This window comes from Cebus imitator, unplaced genomic scaffold, assembly GCF_001604975.1.
Source record: "Cebus imitator isolate Cc_AM_T3 unplaced genomic scaffold, Cebus_imitator-1.0 Scaffold39, whole genome shotgun sequence".
In the NCBI taxonomy this organism is placed as follows: Eukaryota; Metazoa; Chordata; class Mammalia; order Primates; family Cebidae; genus Cebus; species Cebus imitator.
In genome coordinates, this window is record NW_016107354.1 from 6021148 (window position 1) to 6044120 (window position 22973).

Genomic DNA, 22973 nt, shown 5'->3' on the forward strand with positions numbered 1-22973 from the left:
AGCTGGGGAGAGATAGCAAGGGGAGAAATGCCAGATGTAGGTGATGGGGAGGAAGGCAGCAAATCACACTGCCACGTGTGTTCCTATGCAACAATTTTGCATGTTCTTCACATGTACCCGAAAACCTAAAATGCAATAAAATAAATGGGAAAAAAAAAGTCCCTAGTATATAATAAGTACTCAATATTAGCTATGTATTTAAGCCCTTCTTAGAAATACAACTTATTCACTAATATGGAGATAGAAATGAAGGACAATGAAACTGTAGTATAAGCATATTCACAGTCCTATTTGCTCTTTCTAAGCATTTTGATTAGTATCAGAGTCAACCCAAACAGGTATTAAAATGATGTTTTTAATGAAACAACTATGGACTGTTGATTTTACCCATATTACCAACTTTAATTAAGTAGGAATTTAACAGCTGATTTATCAGCAAACATCTCTGAATTGGATAGACTTCACTTCAGTCAGAAGATCAAGCCAACTCCTAAGTTTCTATTTAATTCATAGCATCATTAACTAAATACTTTAGTACAATTTGTTTCATACATGTGCTTCTGCAATATTTGCTTCATTAAGTGATGAACATATAACAGAAGAAAAAAATAACTTCGAATGTCTCCTTCTTTGTCCATTAAAATGGTTTAAAATTTTAACTATCCAATTCAACACATTTACTGAAAATCCCCCATGTGCAAAGCACCAAACTAAGCATGTTGGGAATACAAAAATGAATATGATCTCAGACTTCAGGTAGGCTATGATCTTGTAGGTGGAACAAAATATGGACAAACAGCTAAAATACAATACATGCAGTACGTGGCCCAAGGACTGTGGAAGCTCAGAAGAGAAAGAGATAACCTTGACTCTGTTAGGGGAAAGCAGTGATGGTGGTCAGTGAAGGCTTCATGGAACTAGGAAATAATGAAATTCTAGGCTTTAAAGAGGCAAAGATAAATGTGAGGAAAATGGGTATTCCAAGTGAAAAAAACATTATGACAACTGTTTCGGAGATGGGAAAGTACAAGTCATGTTCTGATAATTATACATAGACAAGTTTACTAACTAGCACAAAACAAAGCTAGCCATTAGCTTTACTTAGAGTAGGAACCATGTTATGGAGGGCCATAAATATTAGGCTAAGAACCCTGAACTTTGAAAACTACGCATACATTGACACTCTCAAATGTACATTTTCAGTCCTCATCTCTCTCCTGAATTCCGGACATGTATGTCTTACTGCTTAACATCTCCAAATGGATCTCAAATAACTATTTCAACACCAAAGTTCAACACTAAACTTTTGATATTCTCCCTCCAACTTCCAGACTCTTGCTCACTGTCGATATCTGTTCTTCTTACAGATTTTCCAGTGAATGGCAGAATCTGACTGCATGTCAACTCCATTTTTCTAGTTGCTTAGGTCGAAATCCTTGACTTTCCTCTCTCCCTTTCACTCTCGTTGGCTTTACTCTTACACTATATCTACAATTGACTTCTCATTATTTACCTGGTCCAAGTTACTAACACTTTTTTTTTTTTTTTTGCCTAAAAAGCCTTCTCATGGCCTACCTCCTTCTACCCTTGCACCCTTCAATCTATTTGCAACACAGTAGCCAGAATGAGCCTGTCAAAACCCACCTCAGGTCACACCATTCTTTCCAATGGTCTCCCATCCCATTTGAAGACCGAAGTCCTTCCAACGATCTAAAAGACCCTCTCTGTGTTCTCATTTCCTACTCTTTTCTTTTTTGTTCACTCACCAAAATTACCCCTACTCCAGCCAGCCATAGGCCCCTCAAGCTCCTTAGCTAAAGCTAGCAAGCTCCCATCAGCTAGCATGCGCTGGGTCTTTTCTCAAATACTACCTTTTCCCTTAAGTACTTACCCACACACCCTATTTAAAATTGCAGTGCCTCTTTCCCACTACCTTTCCTTCTTCCCTGCTTTTTCTCCATAGCAGTTCTTGTAGGGTGCAGTAATTTTACTTATCTATTTAATGTCTGCCTCCCTACAATGGAATGTAAACTTAGCAAAGCAGGGATTTTTGTAGATTGCCACATCCTCAAAGACTAGAGGAGTATCAGAAACATAAGTGCTTAATGAAAGTTTGTCAAATTAAAATCATAGTCAATAGGATACCACTGGAGACATCCGAACAGAAGAGAAACACAATGAGAAGTGTACTTTAGGAAGAATACTCTGGAATAGACATATAAAATGGAAATGGATAAACTAAAGTTGGGGAGACAACTTAAGACTGTTTCAGCAGTTTTGGCATGACATGATGATAACTTGAATCTAACATAAGAGGTATTTTGAGGTAAGTTAGACTAGAATTGGCAATCCTATAATGCATGAAGGAAAAACAGGTATCAGATATGATTTGGAGTGATATCATTTATAAGAACAGGAAATAGAGGTAGGTTTATAAAGAAATTATATTGTTCATTTTGGATAACATCCTAAATAATAAAGGGAAAGCAAGTTGAACCTAATTAATTCATGTCACAAATAAGGGTCTTAGAATTTTTTGTGACTCTGATTTCTGAAGACCCTACTGTTTCTCATATTCGGATGAACTTCAAATCTGGAACAAATATGGCTTAGTCATTAGTTTAAGTAGTTTGGCACGTGTTCTTTCTACTAAAATATACTTTCTTATTGAAACCACAATATTTCTGGGTAGAAAGCAAGGATGCTAAGGAAAAGCACCTGGGAGGAAATGGCTTTCACTTTTTTCTTCACCAAGTCACACAGTCACCATTTCACATTCTAAGTAAAGATACCACCCCATTTCCTTCAGAGTTAGGTCATCATGGCTACACACAAGGCTCAGACACTTTCAGAAGTTATTTATACTCTAGTAGAAATAGGCATGCAGGTGGAAATTATGGGTTTTTTTGCTACAACTGCTAATAGCATATGAAAGATCTGATTCATTCACGAAGACCACTTTGATAATGAGATGTAATCAAGTTACTGGTCAGCTGTCCATCATTACAAATAAAATCAACAATTTCTCTGCCTTTTCTGTCATGCCACACAGAGCTATCATGTACAGCAGAATATTGTTCCTATGAAATGAAAGTGTTGCATGTCTGACTTTGTGCCAAAATTCCATATTTGAGGATTTCCTAATTTTTCTATATTAAAAATTCAAAATGTACACTTGTAATATTTGGGGGATATTTAACAAACGTATTGTGGATACTCTACAATTATGTCATTTATTTTATTTCAGAGGTCCATTTTTATTTTATTCTTAAAACATAGAAGTTTGGAGTTGGAAGAGACCTTAATTTATAGATAATGCTTTTCTGTAAACAATTCAAATAACTGGTACTTTCTGCTTTAAAACCATACAAAATAGATGAATCAGGAGATAATTATCGTTCATATTTAAGTAGTTCTATCCTTATAATATAATATGAAAGTTGCAGTACAAATACATTTAAATGTTTATAGATCATTACCTGCTAAAAAAGTTACTAAGCTTGAAAGGAAAAGTACAGAAATGTAAGATAAATAGCTAATGAGGACTATAATACAAGTTGAAAGGGAAAATGATCAAGTTTACAAAGCCATTTTTAAAAAATATGAGTGATGAAAGTAGAGACATACCTGTAACCTCTTACAGATGGCCCCTTTAACAATATGGATTTTCTTCTAGAAATTGAAACAAAGAATCATAGCCAAAAACTCACAGAAAATGTTGAAATAAAGATTCCCTCCATATTTTAAGCAATTAATGTCTAAAGAAAGGATTCACAGTGTTGCCAAGGATGCTGCTTAGTAAACAGTTTAAATTTCTTCCACTTGAGACAGAAAAGATCCAAAGTATATTAGCCTCTCCCCCCTCCCCCGCTAGTGAATTAATATCCTATGATATACATGACCACTGCTGGTGGGGGCACCTCTTTTCAATGAACAGAGATCAGCAAATGGCTATTTCACAAAGATAAAAATATACCTTTGTAATTTTAATATGTGTTTATGTCAAAAAAAAAAGTGGTAGATTCATGTTAATAAACCTTCCTTAGGGAAAAAATTAAATAGTTGCTAAGCCATGGTGAGTAATTAGCCTTTTAGCATCCTCTTTCTTCAAGAATGCTCCCTCCCGTGTTGGTTCTTTTAAATAGCTCCAGTCCTGGCTGTCTTTGTTGGGCTTGGAAATTGTTCACATATGAGAGAAATTAAGCCCTCATTTAACAGAGACACATGCCTGTCAAGACCAGAGGAACAAAGACTAGTCCCTTGGGCCTGTTCAGCTCCCAGAGGCTGCCACTCATTCTGTTAGCACTGCTTACCCTTTACAGAATATGTATAAAACCCAATAAATCATTTCATCTACTGTGCTTAATACATGAGAACTCTAACCAGTTTTCAAAGTGTTTTCTCTTTCTTACACAACGTCACAGCTACTTAGTTTAAAAAAAAAAAAAAATCTTCTATTGTTCCTTTTTCAGAATACAATGACGTTTTTAGTCAAAAAGGTAATGAGAATGTTCCCAAACAGTCAGCAGAAAAGAAGCAGTATCTTTTTAGATTTCTTGCCAGATACCTTTCCCACTTTTTATGGTTAATAATTAGAATACTCATTTTGTAAAGTAACAGTACATCTCTCAAATGCTTTTAAACCTAGCTTTGGAAGCTGGCCCTGGCAAAACTGAAATGGTTAAGAACCAGAATGGAACAGGTTTGCTGTCCTCTTCAAATTCAATCCATTTTGCCCCTTTGGAACACAAGGGCACATGTTCTCTCAAGGTGGAGATTAAAACTACCGTGTAATAGCCCTTTTAACTAGGCAAGTGAAATGGTCATCTTATAAACCCAACCAAAATACCTTTTGTGCATTCTCATTTCCAAAGAAAATACGGTGCTATTTTGAGAAAAGACCACATTATAATTTATGTACAAATCAACCCTATACTGTCCCCTGCCTCTATTTCCCACCTATTTCTCTCCTTAAGGAAAAACATGGAGGCTATGGGAAAAGATTAAAGACCACACTTTAAAAGCCCTCCAGTTTAGACCTGCTCTTATCCAAAGTAGAGTAAGGAAGGGCTGTGGGGAAATGAACTGTCCATAATTACTAAAATAAACACTTCATTTAAAAGTAAAATGCTTGTTTAACCTGATTGTGTTGCATGTAGGGCAAATTTACCAAGGAGTTACTCTAGCAAAAATAATCTTCCCACAGAAACAATGGGAATTCCAGGGCTGACAGCTTCAATCCTCAAGATTCTGTGAACCCTCAAACTAATAAGAAGCTAGTAGCACAAGAAACTTCACCCTGCTCAGCAGGGGGAGAAAAAGCAGATCTGGATTTGATAAGTAAAACCAGATCTACCCAATGGTTATATGGTAAAACGCTGCAATTAATGGGGAACATAAACAGTCCAAGAAGCCAGCATTGTAGTAGTTTCTCCACAATTGGTTTCATTCATATCTAGTTAGATATTAATCAGATGCACAACTGGCACAAATGCTCTGTGCAAACACAGAGAACTGTGCACGTGTCTGAGAATAAAAAAATGAAATAGAGTGCATCAGACTCTTACATTCATATTTTTGTATCCCAAATGATTTACCATTTTTTAAATAATATCTTTTTTTTCATTTTAAACCACAAATCACATCCTGCAGGCCCTTAGCAAAGGCAGATGTCAGGATGTGGTAGTACAACAAAATAAATTAAATAACCCTTGAAAAAATAAAACAAAGTTTATTTATAAAAAATGACATTAAGGTGAACTGCCTAATAAGAACATGGATTTGCTTAAATAAAACATTATATGGTTCTGTTTTAGATTCATCCCTAAAGCCCTGAAAGATATTAGAATTTTAGTGAGTAATTACACTATTTACTACAAACAAAATGGGAGGAAATCAGAAAACCATATTAAGCTCTACTACACAACAGAAATGAAATTCTCATTTTTTAATCTTGCAGCCCAATAAATAAATTGTTGTCGGAAAATTTATTGGGACTAGAATTTAAAACTTAACAAGTTAGAAATGAAATGGCCAAAAGGATATCTATGTCAACATTATCCTTCAAGCAGGAGACCCAGTTCTAGAAAGCATAACTGAGAAGTCTCCCTTCACAGCTTAAGTGTTTTCAGACTGTCTGAACCCACCCCCACACTCAGCACCACCCCCACAGTTAGACAAAGTTCTAACTACTTAACACATCTTTTTTCAAATGAAAATGCAACACTTGGGGTGAAAACAAGAGAGACTAGGAAAAGGTGTTATGTGCTATATATGCCACTGACATAATACTTCAAAAGGATATGCAGTAATTTCCTGCAATTAATACCTTAGCAAAGCTATAAGGATTTGTTTCCAAAAATTATGATATTTTACTTGCAACACTAAAATTAAGCTTGTGTCACTCTTTCCACTATATAGCTCTAATGTCATGAGTTTGTCATTGGCTGCAGAAATGTGTTTGCTGTAGCCTGAAAGCCTGAAGGCATTTGCAGGCCCTCTTCCAAATATATTTTTCCAAAAATCACCCATAGTCATTATTTCATGGGCAAGCATTACAAGCCATCACAATACCCCACAAAGGAAACCTGAATTTGACCTCATCATTACAGACCCTTCAATGGTTTGAAATGGAAACATCCTCCTACGTGGACACAGCTTATGCTGTGGCCAAACTTGATGTTTGCCGTTGAGCTTCATAAGCAAGACTACCCCACTGCTCTCCTTTTCCTAAGGACCAGGGTCAATTCCTGTCAACTGAATCAGAGGTCAGAGTTGCAAGGAACTTCAGTGATAATCCTGACCAATAATCCTTGTTCTAAATATATGGAAAATGAAAAGGCAGAAAAGTCATTTGCTGAAGGACATCTAGATGCTAGCAGAACAAAGACTAGGCAGGCATAGACATCCCAAGTTCAAATCTAGGTTACTTTCTGCCAGCTAATCGAATTATCTTTCTGTCATTGTTCTAACACTATTTTGTCTCCAACTTGGGGCTACAGACTTTACATAAGAGGGAGAAGAACAAGTGCTACTGAGAGTAGATCACTAATAATCTACATGCACCTTCTTTTTTCTGGGCTTGAAATTGTGGCCTCGCAGAGTCAAAGAGGGTGTATTAGTTTATGGAATTTATCGTGTTCCAGGAAAAGTGGTTGGGAGGATAAGAGTTAGAAACATGTATAGATATCAGTAAAATGGACTGAAAGCATCGACAAGATCTGTGCCTGCATATTTTTTTTCAGCTATTTGGAGACAGATTTTTTTAATTATTATTATCTGAAAGCTCTATTTAAACAATCAGAAATCAAATATGGCAGTCAAATCCTAAGATTTAATTATTATAGCCTATTCTAGGGCTGATCCCCGGTAAAAGTATAAATACTCAGTTCTCTTTAAAAGTAAAATAATAATGATAGGAACAATAATAATAAAGTTAATTATAAAAACAATACATTCTCTTTCAGTCCTTTTTTCAATGCCTATTTTTATGTAGCTGAGATCACCGTGTATTTGCATTACTGTGTTCCAGGGTTTTTGTTTCAAACTAATATTATATTGTAAACATTAACCCAAACCATTAAAAATTATTTATAAACATTATTCTTTATCACTGCATGACAGCACATCACATGAACATGGCACAATAAATTTAATAATTTTCTTCATATTGAAAATTAGGGCTCTTTCAATGTACATTTAAAATTTTAACTGAGCACAATGGCTCATACCTATGATCTCAGCATGTTGGGAGGCTGAATAGGAGAATCACTTGATCCTAGCAGTTTGAGACCAGCCTAGGCAACGCGATACTCTGTTTTTGAAAGAAAGAAAGAAAGAAAGAGAGAGAGAGAGAGAGAGGAAGGAAGGAAGGAAGGAAGGAAGGAAGGAAGGAAGGACGGAAGGAAGGAGGGGAGGGAGGGAGGGAAAGAAAGAGAAAGAAAGAGAGAAAGAGAAAGAGAAAGAGAAGAAAAGAAAAGAAGAAAAGAAAAGAAAAGAAAAGAAAAGAAAAGAAAGGAAAAGAAAGAAAGAAAGAAAAGATTAAAAATTAACTGGGTGTGGTGGCATGCACCTTTAATCCTAGCTACTTGGGAAGCTGAGATAGGGAGATCTCTTAAGCCCAGGAGTTTGAGGCTGCAGTGAGTTATGATCACTGCACTCTAGCCTAGACTATCGATAGAGATCCTCTCTCTAAAGCAATAATTAAATAAAATAAATAATATAAAAATTTCAAATTTTTTCATATACAAAGCAATGTATGTTAGAAATTTTCAAAAAACTAAAGAAAAAATGTCCGAGTAGTAAAATTATTTTTACTACTTTTCTTGCTTTAGTTTTTTAGTTTTTAAAAAGCTACTTTTTAGTAATTTTTCTTTTCCAGTGGTTTCTAAAAAACCTTTTCTAGTAGTTTTTCTTTTCTAGTAGTTTCTTTAAAAAGAAAAAAAAGAACTTTTACAGTAGTTTTTAAGAAAAACTAAAAATCCAAAGTAAGTTAAGAGCCCAAATTCATCTTTCTATATTCTGGTTTCCATTCTTGCATTATAAATATTCCAACAATGAGCTGGAACTCTTCCAATGGTAAACCACATTTTGGCTCTATCATTGTGGATCTGATCTGGTCTACTTGATCTTCTAATACCATTCTCTGGCTAAAACCTAATGGTAAATGTTTTTAGTTGACTTTTGCCTGCCCCAGTGGGCTTTTGCATAGACAAAACTACCAGATCACTTAAAGGTGTCTCTGCTCCATCTTGCCATCAAACATTAAGATCTAGAAACCTGAGTCTGCACAAAGAGTAAGAGAGACAAAAGCTTGGAACTAGTTTTTCCTTTTCTCAAACAGTCATTACTCATCAATAAACAAGGTAATAGCTTTCTATTATGCGTAGTTTTCTCCTCTTCATCTGCTACCAAGCTCATTCTTCTATCACTATACCCAGACTGATTTTTTCAAAACCCAGCCTCCAGCTATTAAATTGATTATCTTGGAGCTATCATAGCACTCATGGTTCTCAATGAAGTATAGTGAGGGACTGACAGCCACAGGATGAAAAAGAAAAGTCCTTTAAGACGAATACCTGAACCAACAGCTGGAGAGCCTTCCTCTCCTTAAAGTTTCAGGTTCACTTCATTCAGTTATACTAATTCTAAAGTGAACTCTATTTAATTAATTTTCTTCACATTAACAAGTGATTTCTGCCCCATCATCTAGAAACAGCAACTTGAGACTTACATCTTTTATTTTACAACATTACATAAGGAATTTTTTCCATTTTGATAACTGGTTCCTGACTTCAGCACAACTTTTGAAAAGAGTCCAAGTAATTAGGTTATCAACTAAAATTGAAATAAGTTCTCAATATTTTTTCTATGTATAATACAACTAAAGACTATATAAGGAGGAGCCAATTAACGATAGTTACATTTCAAGATAAGCCTGCCCTATTAAGAGTTCATTAGTTCATCCACCTTGTCAATATGTTCGAGCAGCAGCCAAGCCAGCAAAGCTGAGGGCCCTTTCCATTTACACTAAACTCAGCCACTCCAGAAAACTCAACAGCAGACATTTTAAGAGAAAATCTTCCACTGAAATATACGAGTCAAAAGTTAAGAGTCCAGACTACAACCTGACTGAGAATGAACTCTACCCTAAATTCTGTGAATTCCTTAACTTTCATTGTTTGATATTACAACTTTAATATTTTCTTAAAGGACTGAGTGGTAGATAAAATTAATTCAGTCTCTTACAGAAGCTATTACACTTTTTGCATCATTTATTTGCTTTTATTTTGAACAAGTAAAAACACCTGACTCTAACATTAATAACTTTAAGTGGAAAGTTACTATATGTGAATTAAAAATGGTTATGTCAGTGCATCCCTTCAGCATTTAAAAGATATTTTTCTGTGCTATATCAAGTGTCACATAGTATATCAATTTTTATTTCCCATCTCTCAAGTCTGGTATGCATACTGTTTAACTTCTTAAATTCTAAGTATAGACATAATTCAAAAAAGCAAGGCAAATGCTTGACATACAAGGAGATGGCATACATAAGATTTATATGAACAACTTTATTTTCAACAAGAAGGACTTTTGCATTTTGTGCAGCTACATCACATAACTTCAACTGTGTTTAAAAAGCTATAAAATAAATTGGAAAGGTTCATTTACCATCCTTCTAACTTCACAAGCACTACGGATATAATAGCAAAGCCCATTTTAGTCTGAGAGGTGAGAATGTGACCCTGTTTTTTGAAAATAAAATGCTATGCTCTCTTTTTTACAGTCTCCAAGTTGCTATAATACTTGGCCAGCCATTTCTGAGTGCCTGACAATCCTTACTCTCCACTCACTGACAATTGAAAAGCTGTTATTTGACAGCCAGAGAAAACTGTTGCTCTTTCTTTTCCTTTATACTATCATAGTAATAACAATTGATTATAATGCCTACACATTGATTATTCTATATTCACATCACTAATTTGTGGGTTTTAAATATGCATGTGTGTATAGATACAAACGTGTGTTTACATACACATATAGAATATGTACATGAAGTTTCTCCATTAGAAACTCTGAAATTATTCCTATACCTAGTCATACAAGAACAAAAACAACACTGATAGTGGTATATATTATGCATTAAGCAATTACTACGGGTTTTATATAATAATATCAAAACTACTGTAAGATACTGTAATTATCTTTAGGAATTAGGAAATACAGGCTGAGAGACATTAAGTAACGTGTCTCACAGCTAGTAAGTAACAAAATAGACCACAGCACTAACAGGTAGTGGAATTGTTATTTAAACCCTAATTTACTTGTCTCCAATACCTGTGCTGTTCTATAAAATTTTTAAATTACATACACTCTGAAATAACACATCTTATTCTCCACATCTATTGTTTATACGTAAAAATTTAGCTGAAAAGTACATTCAGAGTCATATATGTCAGGATGTAAGATTTTTTTCTATGTCACAAAGTTTCAAAAACACTTTTTAAAAAATGGATTGATGCATAAAAACCCTAGAAGAAAACCTAGGCAATACCATTTAGGACATAGGCATGGGCAAGTACTTCATGACTAAAACACCAAAAGCAATGACAACAAAAGACAACATAGACAATTGTGATCTAATTAAACTAAAGAGCTTCTGCACAGCAAAATAAACTATCATCAGAGGGAACAGGCAGCCTACAGAATGGGAAAAAATTTTTGCAATCTATCCATCTGACAAAGTGCTAATATCCAGAACCTACAAGGAACTTAAACAAACTTACAAGAAAAAAAATCCCCATCAAAAAGTGAGCAAAGGATATGAACAGACACTTCTCAAATGAAGACATTTCAGCAGCCAACGAACACATGAAAAAAAGCTCATCATCATTGGTCATTAGAGAAATGCAAATCAAAACCACAATGAGATAACATCTCACACCAGTTAGAATGGCAATCACTAAAAAGTCAGGAAACGACAGATGCTGGAAAGGATGTGGAGAAATAGGAATGCTTTTACACCGTTGGTGAGAGTGTAAATTAATTCAACCATTGTGGAAGACAGTGTGGCAATTCCTCAAGGATCTAGAACCAGAAATACCATTTGGCCCAGCAATCCCATTACTGGGTATATACCCAAAGAGTTATAAATCATTCTACTATAAAGACACAAGCACATGTATGTTTATTGCAGCACTGTTCACAATAGCAAAGACTTGGAACCAACCCAAATGCCCATCAATGACAGACTCGATAAAGAAAATGTGGCACATATACGCCATGGAATACTATGCAGCCATAAAAAAGGAAGGGTTCATGTCTTTTGCAGGGACATGGATGAATCTGGAAACCATCATTCTCAGCAAACGAACACAAGAACAGAAAACCAAACACCACATATTCTCACTCATAAGTGAGAATTGAACAATGAGAACACATGGACACAGGGAGGGGAATATCATACACCAGGGCCTATTGGAGAGTGGAGGGCTAGGGGTGGGACAGAATTAGTAAGAAATACCTAATGTAGACGACGGGTTGATGGGTGCAGCAAACCACCATGGCACGTGTATACCTATGTAACAAACCTGCATGTTCTGCACATGTATCCCAGAGCTTAAAGTATAATAAAAGAAAAAATGGGTTGACGTTTGTGTTAAAATTTATTCTGCTAAGAAAGTTAAAAGCCAAATGGCATCTGAGAATTTATTTTCTAACTTTTTTTGTCTTATTTTTTAAGACCATGCTTCATTTCTTTTTCATGCACCTTTTCCTAAAAACACAGACCTGCTGATATCAGTACATTTTTAGCTTGTCAGTATACTCATATGCAAATAAAAATCAAGTTATTAGAAAAATTATCTAAATTTATTTAAATTGTTTAAACCCTGGTCCATTAAAAGCTTCCTAGCTAGTAAGTAAAACAGCTGTAACCAAAATGAAAAGTATATTTTAACCCATCATGAATTATTTAAACTATGTTCCAACCCTCAGGATGGATGGATGGATGGATGAGAGAGAGAGAGAGACAAAAAGAGAGAGAGAGAGAGAGAATGATTCAACCTAAATGTAGTTATAAGAAAATTTATTAACATTAAAGATGACTGACCCTCGGTATAGTGACATCACTTTAAAGCCCTCAGAAAGTAGTATAATTAACTATCTAAGAGGTTCATATGTAAATGCCAAAAGAGTCACCCAGCCATAAACACACTTCCCATTGCACTACAAAAATATTTCAATTATATTATTTTTATCTCTTGCCTTGTAGGTATAGACCCACAGTTGTACTAGTTCTAGGACAGGAAGAGTCTAGTGGCAAAATTTCTATTTTTTCTATTTAAGGATAAAGAGAATGTAATGAGATTTTAAGTGTTAGGTATTATTAGCCACATTTTATAAACTAGGAAATTGAAATGCAGTAAGATTTATTCAGGTCACAAAAAAGGCAAATGGAGAAAGGATCTGAAATACTAGAAACAGCACTCCATCAGGCATCAAGAAATGGGTTCCCCTTGTAGCTCTGACAATATTTGCTTTTTAAGGCTGGACAAGCCTCTGGTCTATACCTCAATTTTCTTATATCAATTAAAGAATTGGGACTGGATTAAGCAAGCCTAAAGTTTTTATATATTATAGATCAGCAAAATTTCAAAGACAAGCAGAAGTGGAGACTTACGTGTAGTTGGGAACTTTTTTTTTTACCAAATAAAACTATTGTAAAACAAAGAAAGAAAGCACATACCACCTATTATAACCATTACTTCATAGAAAGGACATTTTAATTCCCCAAAAGGTAGAAAAACATAATCTCAAGGTTATTTCTAAGTATAGCTTATGATAAACTCACTATATTGTCTATTGTCTTCAACATGTATAGCTACCTATCCTCCCTCTATCCAGTTAATGAGAATCATGAGGATCTCTAGATGACGTTTTCGAGTTTAACATTCTCTGAAAGTGGTGGCAGGGTAGAGAGGTAATATTTAATACAACTATTACAGTAGTACTTTTTCAAGGGTTTCCCAAATTCCATCTTTAGAGAACTGTCTTCACAATTTTGCCATATCCAAGTATCTAAAACTACCTAACTACGATTTGCTTAAGGTTTTAATTTGACTTTTTCTTCTGGCATAAATACACTTACTTCAAAAGGAAACTTCATATAATACTTCAAATAGAAAATTAAAATCACTTCTCATAAATAGAAGATAATCAGATAATCATGTAAAAAATATTAAATTTATTTAAATTCTAGCTGAATGCCACATTGCATCCAAAGGCTCTGAGAATAAGATGATCTCACTATCTCTCTCTCTCTCAGATATCAGCACATAGTAGAAGAGTATTAAAGACTAACATTAAACTGAGCCCTCAATGTAATGAGAAGGATCAAGTTAAAAAAAAGAAGAGAGATATTTTCCCTGGAGGATTGATTCAGTATTATGTAATGTCACATGCTGGCCTCACCTGGAACATCTAACCCTCTCTGCTGCACCACACTCTGACACTGAAGAGGTAAGGCACTCTCCCACTTTAATTCCAAAAAGAAGCAGAGACTTTAGTTTCCCTGAATTTTTAGTATCACTGGTTTGGGAGAGAGCTGAGGAGTACAGTGCAGTGTAAGAGATAAACACAGATGGAGAAGGGAGGGTCATGTAGAGACTGAAGTAACCGAAGGATAGTACAGAAAAAGCTTTGAGATTCACCTTCAGGTTTTGGTCTGCTGAATGAGATCTTTGCCATAAAGCCCCATTTGGAAAAGCAGGTAACCAGCTGATTCCATAAGAGTATCTCTTGGGATCTGGTCAGTTCTCTTACTTTTAGGTGTATTCCAACTATAACAAACAATCCAGCATGACTAATGTGGAAAAACTAAATGTAGTTTTAGTTCACAACAAGAATTTGTAATTTTTGCTGTTACAGTCCTTGCTAGTCATAATTATATCACTTTTACCTATTCTTTATAATCCAGAATCTTTATTATTAAAATGTTTGAAGCAGACTATAGAGCATCTATCATTACTTTTAAAGTTAATTAGATTACATAAAAGAAATAATTAGATTTGCATTTTTATCTTGGTTTTTAAACATCCAAAGATCACAACAGCCTGCCTGTGGGCAATTAAAAACAGCATACAGCAGAGACATAGGGAGAGGAAAAAAGGGTCTGTTTTTCCTGGCTAATTCATGACTGAAGATAGAATTACAAAATATTTTAAGGGCTTGCTGAAGCTAGAGGCTAATCCGAGACTTCTAAGTTTTGTTTATACCCCTCATTTCATTGCAAGGGAGTATCAGATGCATGTGCAGTGCCGATAGAAGTATCAAATTACTTCCAATGGGTTTATTTAGTCCTTTTCAGAGAATGTTGGAAGGAGATCCATTACCTGATCAATAACATACAAAAAAGGACTATTTGCTAGAGCCAAAACAGGAGGACTGTAATTGATTTCTGTTTATCAATGCTAAATACAAATAACAAAGAAATACAACCTAAGACAGAGGGACTATGTGAGACTGAAGTCAGCTTCTGACCATCCTCAGTTTTTTTATTGGCTTCTCCAGCCATCTCCAAAAGACAATAAATGGAAGGTGCAGCTCTTAAAATTAGAGGTCAATTAGATACTTAACGATGAAGCATATCTTCAAATATATATCTATTATTATTATGCTAGCAAAAAATTAATTAAGTAGGTCAAGCAGGCCATGAAGGCTAATGTACAGAGTAATTATTTCTGATCTTTAGACCACTACTTCACATAAAAAGGTAGTCCTTTATTCTGCTCAGCAGATACCTGAAATGCCTGTAGTTAATCATATTGAAGGAAACAAAAGGTAAGGTTTATCTCCTTAAAAAGTGAGAGGACATCTCAAGTTACTCTGTTTAATTGTTTAATTGTAAATATTAGCATCTTTCTGATTAACAAAAAGGAAGAAGGGATAACACACATTTAATGATGCTCTACCACATGGCAAACACACAGACACACAAAATATATCAATAGCACAGAGGAATATATTATAATCAAAATAAAAAACGCTGCATATGAAAGATAATCATATATGCTTAAGAACAGAGTGAAATTTCAGTGAAGCAATGAACACTTGGTTTGAGTAAAAGAAAATAAGCAATATGTATTTCAGCATTTAAAATAAAAAGTTTTCAGATAAGACAAAGAATATTTGCAAAGATGCAGCAATGGCATTTAGTTCAGGCTTTCTACAGATAGTTTGTCATCTACTGTGCATGTTACTTGATGAGGGGAGGTCAATGAATATTGCGTATTAATCATAAAGAAAATAAAGCACTAAAAATTTCAAGTCTCACAATTATACCCAAAAAAGACATATGTGTAAGAATTGACTAAATCATTGGCCCTTGCCCTGAAAGCCAAATGCCCAAATAAAACCCCACCCAGCCAGTCCATTCTTAAGAGATTGTTGTTCAGTTCTGAGGAGAGGACATTGCTTATATAGCTCACAATACAAGCCACTTGAATAGCTCTAAAATTGGTGCCTGAAGAGACATGAATAATTGGATAATACTATTCATTCTTGTAAAAGGAAGTTTCTCACAGTGATATTTTAATGAGCTGAATTCTTTTGCAAAGACTCAGTTCTAGCTGCAAAATTCCATCGTTAAATGTGTTCCTATTGACTCGCTATAGAAACCAAAGAATGTGGTATACTGGATCCATAAAATATATATTCTCCAGATTCAAAACCATGATATGGTCAAATGAGGCTAGATGAATGAATATATGAAAAAATCAAGAAATTAGGATTTATAAAATGTTTTTTTGTTTTGCCTAGAATTGTCTTATATTTAATCATTGATTTAACAACTGTCAAATTAATTAAAAATGAATTTTGTTTACCAATTAGCATAACTCAGAAGGAAAATGCTTCAAAATATTAGCTAAGATACTACAGTTCAATGAGTGGGAGACGGAGGATGAAATTACTGAAGCAGTTATCTTTCTTTGGAATTTCAACCTAAGAATCAACATTCCCAATTCCAAAGATCCATATTTCATGGCCTATTAGTTTTGCTTTCTGTAGACTTGGTTTAAAAAAATAATGTTTTTGTTCTGGAAATATCAAAAATACCTATTTTTTTTTCTGGGCTCCATATCAGGAGAATTACTTAATATGTAAAAAATTAGAGAAATCACCATTTTTCCCAAAGCACAGAGGGATTTGAATTTACAAAGCAAACATTCTCATAAAAGACCTAATATTAAGGTGACATTTTAATGGCCATTCATAATTATTATCCTGATTTATTAAAAGGTAAAAACTATAAAAACAGTTCACAAAATCATTAATCATACTTTTCTATCATGGTTTACATGACTTTAGAAGAATCTATTTAAAAGTTTAGCTCAAATTTATGAAGGCAAAATAATGTTAAAAAATATATTCAAGAAACAAATATAAATAAAATTGGTCTTAACTGCACATATAAGTACTGAATAATTGCAAATAAAACAAACATGGGAAATTTTATAATAGTATCTTAATCATGCCTTTTCCTACTTCTAATGAAAAATCCTGTTTTTCAATTTGTGGAAACCATTCAGGTTTTCATTTGTTTCCATTATAATAGACCCAGATGTGTTTGTGTGGGGTTGTTACAAGAGGTTAGGCACTCTTCCCTTTATTTCTATTAAAGCTTGCAAATTGGGGGGAAAAAATAGTACTGATTTAGAAGTCAGCATTCTCAACTACAGAAATGATTTTGAATGCAACCACATCATACTGATGACCCATAGCCAATTGCCATCATTTAATCTTGCTGACCACGTTAGCTAATAGGTTCTAGGACTCAAGATATAAAAAGAAAAAAAGTATCAAACTTGCTCAAATTGTCTCTATATTCATCATTTGCTTTTGAAAGAGAAGTTAGGTTTTATTTTTAATAACTTCAATCTTTATCTTTAATAATCTTGTTTTATCCTTTGTTCTGTTTTGTGTTCAAATAAGAAAGTGTTTCTTTTCTTGATAGAAAAAAATGTTTGAAGCATCCCTTAAGTCTCATATTTTGCTCAAAAAGCATTTACAATTTACCCAACAATAATCTCTTTCCTAAATTTGATCAAATTTCAAAACCCATTCCCCATCCAAAAAAAAATGGAAGTCTGAATATCAAATACCTGTTTTGTGTCAGAGATGAATACATGTTGTGTAAGGAGTACATGATTTTCAGCATTTGAAAAACTCTTTGAATGGTCTCATATGTAGACGGTAAATACTGGCAAGATCTGCCATGAAGCAATAGCTCAGGATAGAATGAACTATCAATACAGGTCTTATTGCTTTCTCTTATATTTTTTTAAAAAAATTAATTCTTATTACAAACAATTTTATATTTCTAAAGTGAATGTAACTCTGACATTGAATATTTTTATTTTATAATTTATACTGCTAAGTTCAAGTGTTGATTAGTTTAAATTTTAAAAATTTAAATGAGAAATATCCACAAATTTTAAAAGCTATTAAACTTCTATTATATTAGAAAACTTGAAAAAAATTACTCCTATCTTCTCAAATTGATGTTTCCAAATGTTCATTCCAATGAATATTTTAAGATCATGTTCTATAGTTTTCTGAAACATATGTAGTCAATTTTTAACTATAAAATCATATATAAGCAATACATACTAAAAATATTTCGTGAAAATATTCTAAACTGATTTGGCTGCTATTCACCTGAAGTTCCCAGTGCCACAGGAAAACATCAGTGAAGACAACCAGTCAGTACAAACAGCACTGTACTAAGAAGTAAAATATATTAGAAAAGAATAAACAAGTAAGCTATAAAGCAGTAGTAAAAACAATAATTAACTGATATACGAACACCTCAGGGAACTTCCTCCATTTCTGCTTTACAAATAGGAGAAACAGAGAGAACTAAATGGTCATGGTATTTAACACCTACTGAGTTCTTACAGAGGGATCTACAGAAAAATGTAGGAAGCCACAGGCTAGAAATCTTGACCTGAGCAGTAGGAGATACTGAAAATTCTAATAAGGGCAGAACAAGAGAACATCTGGACAGTTATTTAATTAAGGATCTCAGCATGAGCCATAAAGGAGATATCAGGATGAGAAACTATTCTAAGATGTAACTGTAAAGGCTGGCTGTCAAAAATGCTAAAGACATTCCAACTCATCTATATTTGGACTTTTTATTTTGCAACATGTGTAGTTGAATATGGAATATTGAATAGGACAAAAACCAACAAAAATGTTGGCCAAGGCTTCTTACTGAAAATAGCTGGACAAAAATGCCAATTAGGTAAAGGAACTGCTTCCAATACCAAATTAGTATTTTAAGTGCAGTAACTACCTGGTACACTAAGTATAATAAACAAAAATGAAGCAAAGATCGAAGGTAAAATCATTGTTATTCGTCAATGAGGTAGAATATTGCAGTAAACTATGACTTCATGCTACTGATATTTAAAAAAACTATGGGAGAGCATGATATTAACCTCAAGAAAAGTGATAATATAATTCAGAATATGCTGGCCCAACTAGTTTGAATCATAGATTCCAGCAGGTTCTCTAATAATCAAGGGAAACAAGAGTCTGTGGTAGGATATGGATAACTCTGTGAATAGTATTTCTGAGAATTAATCACTAGATAGCCAGTTACTTATTCTAGGGCTTTCTCGAAGTCACAAAACTATACTCCTATTTGGAAATGGAGACCATTTTCCTTGCCTATCTCAAATAGCTGTTCATTGAATTAACTATCAAGTATCTAAAAGAATGACAGAAATCAGACCATCACCCTTCTTCCCCAGACCACTGTAATTATGATCTATATATTTGTACATTGCCATAAGAATCCCTGTTTCTTATGGCAATGTAAAAAATGAATAATAATTAGTAATTATTTAGGAACAAGTTTTTCTTCCTTTATATACTGTAAGCTCCTTGAAGACAAACTATCACTCATTAATCTCTCTATTCCCTTCAGCATCTAGAAGGAATGCAGTTAATATTTGCTAAAGATTATTAATAGTTTTTTTCCAGATTTTTAACAGCCTTTTTCCAAATTATTAACAGCCTTTTTCCAAATTTTTCTCATAATTGGACCAATTAGTCCTAACAAGTAAATCAAAAGTAAGCTTCTCTCTACAGTACCATGACATGGTAAAGTATAAAACAGAAAGTGGTCAGTGGTAATAAAAATAGCATCTGTATACTACCTGGGAAACCATTAGGTTCCCACTAGGTAGTGTTATGCAAATGGAAAAAAGAAAAAAAGATAAGGGTTATTTTGCTTACACATCACATCAGAGAAGAATGCTTAGACCAACACCTAGTCCATATTTCTTACATTCACTTACAGAGTTGTGTACAACATCCTTGAAAACAGCCCTATTGGTGCTGTTTATAAGACAGGGGTACATCTGCAGAGTTTTAAATTTCATTTTCAAGGAGGAAAGTATCTAAGTATAATCAGATGAGAGTAATAAAATACACTGACCTGGATCTGTTGCTGCAGGAGATTAATTTTGTGCTGCTGTTGCAGAAGTTGCTGCTGTTGTCTTGCAATCTATCAGAAATAAAGTTTCATTACGTTAAAATGAAATGCTTACACCTCTGCCATTACCTCAGGTATTTCTCCTGGTATTACAGCAATGTTTTACTGCACCTCTATGTGAAAGAGTTCCTACAAAATGAGAGAGGTCAAATCAGAAAGATGGATGAAAGGAAGAATTTTTAAACAAGTGCTATCTCTCTGCTTTATCTGTAGGAAAACTACCCCTTCAATTACATTTGTGAGCTATTCACCTATATCTGCATAGGTCAGCCAGAAATCATGGGAATTTAGAAATTTAATCCTGGTAGAATATAGATAGACAATCTCTGGCTGCATTTTTCTAAATGGCTTAATATGGATGTAAAAAGTAAAATCTGTAAGCAAAGACAGGAAAAAGCTTTCTATTAATGTTTAATATGGTCTACGTCAGCAAAACCTTTCCTGATACAAAGACTTTCAGAACTGATACATTTACAAATACTGTCAAAGGAGTGCCAAAGAACACAGCAAAAAGTAAAAAATCTTTAGCTTTTTTTGTTGTTGTTGTTGATGCTGTATGTGATGCACAAAATATTAAAAACAAATTAAGCTGTAATTTAACATTTACCCATTTATCCTTTTGAGGACAATGTGTTTATATTACAATGCAGGATCCATATACAAGTTTTATATTTCCTTGTTTCACCCAACAATCAAATGCAACATCTAAACAAATTATCTGCTCTATAATGAGAAATGTTAACCATTTAATGCAAGCCCTACTGATGACTGACTCTAGCTCTCGGGTGGTCAAACAGCTTCCTTCGGATAACAGTGTTTACTGTGAAGTATGAGTCAGGTATCAGGCTGCTTACTGACTCAAAAGCTGAGATGCTACAGCTTGAAATCCAGGGAGATGATCCTTAGTGAGAACAGACTCACTGCCATCCTAGGAAGCCAGAGAGAAAAGCAGCCAGAGAATACTTAGAAGGACTTCGTTTAGTGGTGACTTTTTGTCAAAAGTGTCTTTTTTTCCTAGTTCTTCCTACTTCCAAAAGCCAGTATTCTAGAATGCATTATGTGGGAAGTGAAAATGAGCGTAGATCAGTTCCCAGCTATATACTTCCCAAGCCTTTTTGATGTTCTAGCTTACGCAGAGGCTGGAGAGGGAGTGCCCAAATTATATTTTATTCAACATAGAAGTCTGCTTCCAAATCTTGCTTTGTGATTTCTGATGACAACTGGTTCATACTGGAAGCCATGGTAAAGTTACACCTAATGTAGGCTACAGTGTGAGAAATGGGGACTACTCTTTCCCAGAGCTTTATACTTAAAATGGAAATAGTATTTAATCAGGTTTGAATGGCCCACTCTGCTTGTGGATATTCAAATCAGAAATGTACAACTCACTCTGCAGCTCTAGGTATCGATGCTGGATCCTCTGAATATTTATTTCCTCTTAGCAAACCAGTGAAACACCACTAGGCATCTAATATTGATGGTCCCTCCTAAATGATAAAGTGCTGCATAGAAATGCATCCAAAACACCACAGTGCAATTACTATCATCCACTCTAGACGTATGGGTTTGACACAGTGAAGTATGGTACATAAGCACCATGTGGCTCAAATTCTGAATTTTATTTGCCAATCGGCTGAGCTACATGCTCGCTTCATTGAGCATGACAACCTAGTTTTAAGTGTCATTTAATTTTCATTTTGAAATATAATTACAAAGTGTTCACTGTAAGATATCACTCGTCTGCAAATGTGTCAAGATTAATTTGTGCTAGCTTATTCACAAGTGTCAATAGTTAATTACTGTGTCATCTCTGGATGGCTAAATGACATTCTAACTTCTGATTTTTTACAGTGTTCCTTTATGTTATTTTCCATTAGGGGCTGAGTCCATATTCCTACATGTGGGCAAATATTCAAGCATATAAAACAGCAGACATCACAACTCATTAAAATCAACAGAGCATATATTGCTCTATATACTCCTATAAAATAGATTTAACTGAAAAGATAATTCCAGTAATAATGTCAGATTCCTAAAAACTGCAAATTAATTTGGATACATCTAATCTAAAGCATCAGGTACTACTCTATAGGATCATTGTTAAATTAATGTACTCTTAGGAGACAAGAAAAAAACATTTGGGAAAGTGATTTACTTTTAAAAGATAAACATTCAAATTTTGCTATTTTTCCTTCATTCTCACTTCTAAGTCATCAAGTCACATGCTTTTAGGAACCATGTATTAATTTGTATTCAATGACTTACCGATGCTATAAATAGTGACCATAAGATGTGTCATACAAACCAAGACAACTTTCACAAGTAGAAGAAGGCAGGGTATTATTACTGTAGAAAACAGGCACTAACCAGGGCTATATGGGGAAAACTGAAATGTATGGTCACCTCATTGGGCTTTAAACCTGAAGAAAATCATTGGACCAATGAGCTTAAAGATTCCCAAAGTTTTTTCTGGAACAGAATCCCCTTCTTCTGGATGAGGAAAATAAGGCCCTTAGAAAAGTCACTTACTCACAGTGAAGGTACAGAGGCATTACATGTGATGTCTATCTGAGTAAGTATACCTGAGTCATTAATCAAATCCAAACCTGAAACAATGTATCGTTTTAGTTATGCCCAACTGCTATGATGCCTTTCTTCGTCCACATATTCCCTTAGTATTCTTGAAGACCCTGCATTTCCAGAAGGCTTATTTGGTTGTTGTTGGTGGTTTTTTTTTTTTTTTCCATTTTTTTTTCTTTTTTTTTTTTTTTTTTTTTTTTTTTTTGTTTTTTTTTTTTTTTTTTTCCTTATTTTCTTCTTATTTTTTATTTTTATTTTTTAGGAAAGCTTACAACAAATAAGCCAATCAATGTGATTACTCTCTGAGCCTGGCACATTCCACATCTCC

General features: G+C 34.2%; 1 protein-coding gene across 20 annotated transcripts in view; it reads right to left on the reverse strand.

The window, feature by feature from the left end:
* The window catches only part of SOX6 (SRY-box transcription factor 6), a 669339-nt gene that overhangs the window by 199713 nt on the left and 446653 nt on the right, over positions 1-22973 (reverse strand). For all 20 annotated transcript variants that reach the window (XM_017525615.2, XM_017525632.2, XM_017525619.2 and 17 more), the window contains one exon: positions 20009-20077. In XM_017525615.2, coding sequence (XP_017381104.1) covers positions 20009-20077 — 69 coding nt within the window. The remainder of the gene's footprint in view (positions 1-20008; positions 20078-22973) is intronic.